Source organism: Lagopus leucura, unplaced genomic scaffold (genome assembly GCF_019238085.1).
Source record: "Lagopus leucura isolate 7727_CA_CO unplaced genomic scaffold, USGS_WTPT01 Super-Scaffold_100014, whole genome shotgun sequence".
Taxonomy (NCBI): Eukaryota; Metazoa; Chordata; class Aves; order Galliformes; family Phasianidae; genus Lagopus; species Lagopus leucura.
The window spans coordinates 64,643-72,941 of NW_024962268.1; the positions used below are offsets into that span (position 1 = coordinate 64,643).

General features: G+C 40.8%; 1 protein-coding gene across 1 annotated transcript in view; it reads right to left on the reverse strand.

Annotated features, from left to right (window-relative positions):
* Positions 1-4,568, reverse strand: part of SLC1A1 (solute carrier family 1 member 1) — a 54,799-nt gene extending 50,231 nt beyond the window's left edge. The window contains exon 1 of the mRNA XM_042875442.1: positions 4,426-4,568. Within this exon, the coding sequence (XP_042731376.1) occupies positions 4,426-4,516 (91 nt within the window). The 5' untranslated portion in view covers positions 4,517-4,568. The remainder of the gene's footprint in view (positions 1-4,425) is intronic.
* Positions 4,569-8,299: the final 3,731 nt, after the last annotated feature.

The window sequence follows — 8,299 nt, forward strand, 5'->3', positions numbered from 1 at the left end:
TGTGTGTGTGTGTGTGTGTGTGTGTGTGTGTGTGTGTGTGTGTGTTTTGTTTTGTTTTGGTAAAGGTATGAGGAGATGGAAATGAAATGAGCAAAACATTACTCTGTTTTCACAATGGGGTTGTTATGTTTAAATTACACCTGTGTTAGAGACAGAAGGAGCTTACTGAGAGAAACTGAAAGATTCTATAGGTTGATGAGGTTCAGAGCTCCCAGGCCACATTTGTACATGAAACTTCTTCCCCTGAGGAATACAGCATGGTCTCTGCACTTAGAACAGTATTCTTAGAACAGTGCAAGACATCATCAACAGAGTGATATGTTACTAATTATTCTGTTCTTGTCTTCACTTTCATGAGCATCCAGTAATACTAGTATGTGCAGACACAGATGACTTTTAAATGGACTAAAAAATGTTTTTAAAAGTAATTGCTACATTCCTTTGCATCTGATTACAAAGAAAGCCTATCCCATCTAGCTACAGTGTAAATACACCAGTGTTGTTTATTTATTTGTTTTTAACAGAGACATTTTAATGAAAAAAAAAATATTACTGTAGGGAGATGCTACAACTCATTACTGTAAGATAATATAATCATTTTAATTAAAATGAGAAAAAAAATGGCATATGGGATGTTAGTGTGATACAGAGATGTAAGAGGTGGAGGCTGTGCCATCAAGTGCTGAAAAAAGGCATAGTGACACCACTCACATTTTCTGCATTGCTTATGTTACAAATCAGACCTATATATATCTCAGTCTCTCTTAAATGCAGGCAGAAATGAGGTGTGATGCTAGTCACAATCTTCCAGTATGGGAATTACACAAAGAAGGAGTCTGAGCTGCAAACACTGACCAAGCTTCCCCGCTTTTTGAAAGATGTAAAAGCAGATATTCGGTGATGTCCACCGACCTCCTCCCTCTTTCAATCACTTCATCTCTGCCTAACGCCACCGCGTCCCGTTTCCTAATTTCTGCATCTCTGAGTTTCACCCGTTCAGCGGACGTCCCTTTCCGAAGACGTGAGCTACCTTGGACAGCTCCCGGCTCTCCCGCCTCCGCTCTTCCCAGCCGTGCCATCCAGTTACCTCCACATGGCAGCGGCGTGCTGCTGCAACTCAGTGCTTAATTCTACTGTATCCAACACTTCCATCTTCTCAATAAATAAATAAACAAAAACAAGCAAACAAATAAATAATCCTGTTCTGGTGAAAAATACTCAGCAATACACGCTTCTAGGCTACGTCCCACAGACTAATGAATCAATATTCACATGTCAAACTTGTATTTATTTATTTATTTATTTATTTATTATGACTGGTTTGGTGGTGCTTCAGCAGTGACCTCTTGGAAACAAAGTTAAAATAAAAAAAATAGATGAGAAACTTATGAAGTGTGTCTTAAACTGTGCCTTTTCAATCATTTTTCAGAAACCTGTTTCAGAATGAGTGAATTTCAGTGATATTTATGTTTTTCACTGATTTGATTGTATGATTTGGAAACAATATAACTTTATTTGTTAGAGGAAGCCTTGAAGCAATCTGACTTGTAAATTGCTTTCATGAGCCCAATAGCCTTAGCTTCAGTAAGGCCAATAGAACAAAAAGACATTAAGACATCTCTCCTTTCCAGTTAGCTACATGAGGCTGCTACTCTGCTGCACCTCTCCTTCTGACACGTAGAGAAGGTTAAGACAGAAAAAGTGCAAGTGAGCCCAACCTTCATCCCTGAGTCACCAGTCAATAAAGAGGATCCAATGCATACCTCAACTCTGTACTAAGCACGAATGAATATCTGAGATCCAGTACTCAGGCAGATCTCTCACTGAAATTATACAAATCCCTGAATTACGGTAGTCTCAGAATTAGTCATGAATCTGAAATTCAGTCAATTTCAAACTCCAAACATGACTTCAAAGGCCCTCATCATTTAGTTTGTTGATCTGAAACAGAATTTCTACTGAGGTAAGAGAAATATGCAATCAAATCTCAAGTGGTATTTTCTTTGAGTAATGTATTTCGGTGCTTTCACCAAAAAGATGTGACACTGCTAAGATATTTTCTGTACAGATTTTAAATCATTTTCCCCTGCAGATAGCTTTGTAAAATGAAGTCCAGTATTTTCAAAAACACAAATAGCAGGCATCCAGTAAAACGTGTCAAGTGTAATTACAATGTAACTATTCCTAAAGGAATAACTGTTTGGAGTTAGCAGAGGTCTCTGCCTCTTCAGAGATGAGGACAAAAAGTAACCAGAAAAATTTTTCAACATAGGAAAGCTACTAGCAAGGACAGACAGACCTTGTTAGGATGCTGAGCATGATGTCATCAAAGTGCTGGACTATCAGACACTTTGCAGTATAGTTGGATAGCTTTTGCATTACACTTATGCAATATGGTATGTCTGGTATTTCTAGTCCTCACTGATGCAAATTTTTTTGGAAAGTCTGAATGTATTTTCTGTTTCCAAAACAGTAAGTTATACTCTTCTGCCTATGAATGTAGTTGCTCCAAATTACACTGATCAATAAATCTCAGAGCAATTTCCCAATGTATATTTAGAAAGCACAAGTATGTAATTAGAAAGTGCTTGTGGACTCTGAGTGTATTATAAACCCCAAAGCTGTAAAAGGTGACATGTAATGCAACTAAGCCATCCTTGTAAGGATTTAACTTATTTCATGTTCTAGAAATACTGAAAATACACAAATATATACCTCACTGCAAAATGCAATTTGATCCAGAAGACAAAGAATTTTTATAGAAACTTACTCTGCCACATCATAAAGCTCCCCTGAGTTCTGAACTGTAATTATGGTGTAGCAGTTAAAATGTCCAAAGACACATTATGAATTTGGATGCCCATCATTATCTCAAGACAAACGTCCATTGGGTATTAGCTTAGTGGGATTAGAAGCAAACTACTGCCAGAGCTACCACATTACTGGGCTCTGTGGTACTCAGCTTGGTATTCTACCCATACCCACTGAAGAGGGTGAGAGGCAAATTTTGTCTACTTTCCAGTCTACTAACTGGGAAGTAAGCATGTAAGCTTACAAAAGAGTACCGGGCTAGTGCATATGAAAAGGTGATTGCACACAAAAGCACACACATAGACATCTCCACTTGTTACAGATTTCCAATGTAATCCCTTTGTGCTTCGTATTCAGAACTTACAGATATCCTTCCGCTCACTAAAGAGGCAAAAATAAATGGAGGTCTTTTGAATACTAAATGTGTGGAGGAAAACACTTATATACATAGACATACACCTCTGATCATAGCTTATAAATGGCTGAGTGGAATTCCTAAACAATAATTCTCTCCTTAACAAACATACTCAGAAATTAATACGTTCCAGACAGAACCCTAATCAGCAGAAACATCACCTGAAAGAGAAGCATCCAAAGCCACCAAGTGCCATTAATGAAGCATCTAAAGCAGTCCTTCTCTACAAAAGCAATTATGTAAAGGAAGGTCTCCTTGCTTAGCATAAAAATAATCACCAGAAAGTAACAAAGAAGGCATATAGCTTACACCATAAGAAAACGTGTCTCTGTCCTAGTCATTTTGTCAGATTAACTGTGCCCTTTTGCCCATCTACTGATCAGAAAGCACCTTCAGAAACTTGCCAGCAAGCTGAAGAGTAACTCTATGTTTAAAAGGACATCCCAGAGAACCTCACTGTGAACTGTGTGCCACTGCCAAGCTTTTCTGGCCCCTCAGACCATCATGCAGCTGTTATAATGCTTTCCTGCAGCAGCCCCAATTACAGTGAGGCTCCTACCTGTATCAAACTGGAGGCACTGTCAGCCCAGCTATATTCCATGAGTCCAGCTAGCTCTTCATGGGCAGTCCCCATTCACAGGCCTTCAGCTTTCTTTGACAGGCCACTCACAACCGTGCTCGCAAGGCCAGCATGCCTTCTATCACTAGCTACACAAAGGCAGCCCAAGGCTTCCCCCATCATAGGCCTGCTGAGGACACCCACAGCAGCCCAGCACAAACAGTTCCCATTTTTCCCGTCGGTGTAGTGCTCTCGTGGGTTTTCCCTATACAGTTTTACCCTGCTAGTCACCAGACTTTATGAAGATGGATGCACGGGAACCAGGCCCAGCCTGCCGCCGCGGCGCCCTGTCACTGCAGACCCATTCTCCATAGGCACAGCTACACTGCGCCCCGGCTGCGCACCGCACCTCAGCCCGCCCGGCACCTCGTCGCCAAGGGAGGGCGGTCGATTCCGTGCCTGCAGTTAGAACCGGCCGTGACGAGAGCCGGGGGGTCGCCGCCCCACACCGCACACTGTCCAACCCCTCTGCCGCGGAGCGCTCCTCGCTGGCACTGCTCGAGCTCCGGTCTGGCTTGTTCCACGCAGGGCCGGGCGGAGGGCGAAGGCACCGCGCTCCCCCTCGCGCTCCCTCACTTACCCAGCAGCACGGCGACCAGCGTGCTGAGCAGGAGCCAGTTCTTCCTCAGGAAGCCCAGGCAGCCGCATCCCTTCCTGCCTGCCTTCACCATGGTGGTGGCAGTGATAGGGTCGCCGGGCCTGGGGCGCGCCGTTCGGAGCCGAACCGCCCTTCTCCGCGCTTACAGCGGGGAGGCGGAGACGGGGCGCTCACCTGGCAACAGTGGAGTCCGGCCCGCGGCCCGCCCACGGTCCGCCCACGCTGCTTCCCGCCCCCTTCCCTGTCTTCCCTGCCGCCCCCCGCCCGTTCGGCTAGGCTGCGGCGTGGTGTTCCCGCTGTGCTGCCCCGGGCGCAGCGCCTTCCTGCCGGCTTAGGGCTCGGGGAAGGAAGAGCAGAGAGCCAGGTCCTTTCGCTTAGTCCGCGGGGTCGCTGTCCGTAGCGCTGTCCCTCTCTGACCCCGCAGCGCAGAGTGAAGCTTCCGTCCTAGCGAGAAGGGCAAAGAGGCGAGCAAACCGGCCCCCGCGGCAGAGGAGAGCTTGTCCCGCGGGAGGAGCACTGTGCCTGGAACCGTCCCGGACGGAGAAGTCTCTGCGTCTCCGTGCAGAAGTGGCTGGGGGTGTTGCGCTGCGGCCGGTGGAAAGCCGGCATCTCTGTCTCTGGGGATAGCTTCTAGTTAAATAGCCAGGTGAAATGTTCTGCCATGTATTCCTGGTGAGAAAATGGAGGCTGGGGAGTATAGAAATGGTTCTCAAGATTTGCCACTGGGGTTTATACCAGAAGCGTTCATTTCTATGTGATGGTCTTCTGCACCCTGTAGCTCGTAAGCATGACTGGTCTGTACTGTATTGGGACTCAGTTCCCTGTGGGGAACTTTATAGTAAGGTCTTCAATATCTGTTCATAAAAGTGATGATTCTGATTTTCAAACATGAAGATTAATTAGTAAATTAAATGAGAAAGAAAAAAAAAATAGTGACAAGAGTACCAACAGGTAGAAAGAGAGTACAGAACAAAAGATTAGTTTATATCATTACACTGGCACTACTGACCCTAATCTTATTGCCTTATTTTTCCAGTGTCTTGAACACTTGCAGTAATTTGTCTACTTCTGTCACCATCAGGCAGATGAAATTAAAAATAAAAATTAAAATTAAAAAAAAAAAAGGAAGCCTAGTGGTAGAAAGGAAGTATAATTTTCATTTTAGTTTAATTAAATAATTAAATCAATCAATCAATAAATTTAAAAAGACTGCTTGAAAGGAAAGCTGACATACTGTCATGTTAAAAAGCCAAAGAAAAAGCTAAACAAAAATAACTAATGCAAAGAAACAGCAAGGAATGGCATGCTTACATTCAGAGTTTAGTAAAGAAGGGTATCAATATACTACTGTCATGGAAGAAGTGTAAAAAGAAAACAGGCATGTTTCAGGAGTTTCAGGATGGTAAGGAGCAGGCCTACGAGAACAGAGAGTATTTCTTTTTTTTCTTTTTCGACATGACCTTGAAGAAGAGGAAATTATAACTCATGTAGAAACCTAAAGAAACATTTTTGAAAGGCTTAGGCAGGTGAAATAGAACTGTTTTAAATATTCTCATGAGCAAGCTGTTTTTAATTTGATCTTCCTATTACAAAATGACAGATGCTGGCTTTGGTCCTGGATATAGAGTCAAGCTGGCAGTTTCAGTATGGGGAGCTAAAAAAAAAAAACTGTAATAAAAATGTCCCAATAAAATGCAAAAGAATTGAAGCTCATGGATCACTCTTGAAACACTGAAGTTAATTAAAAAAAAAAAAAAAAAAAAAAAAAAAAAAATGAACACAGTTATAGAAGACAGAAAGAACTAATATTTTTGGAGACTAGCTGTTTGTGAAGCTATCAAACACACTGCTGAGCAACAGAAATACAAATTTAATGTAAACAGTTTCTAGCATGCGATATCAAGGATCCTGCATTAACTATGAAGTAGATCGGATGTGTGTATGAAAAGATGTCAATGCGCTTCAAGTGTATAAGTAACAGGAATACACTCTTCAGCCACATTGCTATTAAAAAGTTCTCAGAATATATTACAGATAAATTTGTATGAATGACAATATGGTTTGGAGTTTTGTGGTCTAAATCTGTGTTAAATGCTAATGAAAGGCATAGGTGAATGAACTGTGAAAATTAGGGCCTTTGCATGGAGAAATGTGAAATGCATTTACATGCCTGATTCTTTTCTTGAAGTCTCTCTGCATTGCTTTGTTGTAGATCTGAGTTTATACATAAATTCATAAATAGCTATTTGATAAGTTTTTACCACTTGTTGGCCTGATGTTTAGCTCTGGGTCTCAATATTCATTTACAATACGTAGAAATATCTTAACAGTGTTTTAAGTGAATTACTTAAGAACGTAAGTAATTTCACTGCTAGAAATATTTCCCAGGTGTGAAATGCCTTTTTGAGGCATCTGAATGTTTCAACTAGGAGAAGCAGGGATATCCTACAGAAGCATATACAGCATAGTATAGTGCACAGCCTAGCAAGTGAAGAGTTCTTCATACTCCTTAGGAGCTGTGGATACTAAATTGCATCACAGGGAAAAGCTGAATTTAAGGGGGCTTATTTACTGTTTGTACTGCATCTTTGAAATTACACTGATATATCAGAAATATTTAGCACAGATTAAAAAATATATATATATATTCTAATATTCTACCTAGAATGCAGATAGAATAACTGAGGTTTTTTTTATTATTTGAAACCAGTCCACCAGATGGGAAGTTTGCAACTATTTTTTTTCATTCTATGAAGCCAGAGACCACATAGGAAATTTGAAAACATAAAGTAATTGGTTTCTGTCTAATACATATAATCCTTAATGAGAAAATAATACAGTAAAAAGGATTATGTTTGTAAGTACTGTAAACATTCCCAGTTGTCATCCTTTGCCACTGTACCATATTGCTTCTCTGCTTTCTTTTACTTTTAATGGAACTACAACTCTTTTGGTTTTTGGAATACAGTGAGCTGAAGTCTATAAACTTTATGTAGTTCACTAAGCGTAAGTAACCAAATGCAGTGCTTTTATCTCCAAATTCCAGAATTAGGTCATTAGCAAAGTCACTTAACTTTGGTTGTATTTTTCATTTTCTTGCCAAATGTGAAAGCTGAAATTAGAGGTGGAAATGAAAACAGTGATCCTGGATCACTTTTCAGTTCAAGAGCCAAGACTCAAGGAAGTGGACAAAGCTGTTCATTACATGTTTAAGAATACTCTACTGTTACTAAGCACCCAAAATTGCAGGTTCCTTCCTGGAACCTGCACTTCTTGACATCTGACTTCTAAGCTTACATGCCTCATCTGCTATATAAAATAGCTGGACAGGCCAAAAAATTCTGGACATTAAAATAAGTAAAGAAACGAGACTTGATTTTGACATGCTCTGGCTGTCCCCTGGGGCAGAGCTGACAGGGTGCTGCTTTTAATTTATGTTTGGAGGTTCCGTTTTCAGGGCAATAATGTATTTGTTTGCAAAAAACTTTTTTAATTCAATGCAAGTTAGATTAAAGGTACTGAAGATATATAGGTGCATACTCTCCTAGTATGTGTAACTAATCTGATCCACTTTTTAGAAAACTTTAAAAACTCACTTATTTCTATTACAGTAGCTGTTTCTGAAACACAGAGGAGTCCTTTTATCTACTTCTAACTTGCAGTAAGATTTCCAGTAGCTGCTTTATCTTCCTTTTGCATAGGCTTTTCTGCTGTTGTACCAAACACACTTTAACCCTTACGAAATTAGTCATTCTATTTTCTACAACTGAGGGCTTGGGATTTCTTACTTTTTTTTTTCTTTTTTTTTCTTTTTCCATTATTGCTCATTTAATGATCAAAACACATTCTGTGTAGG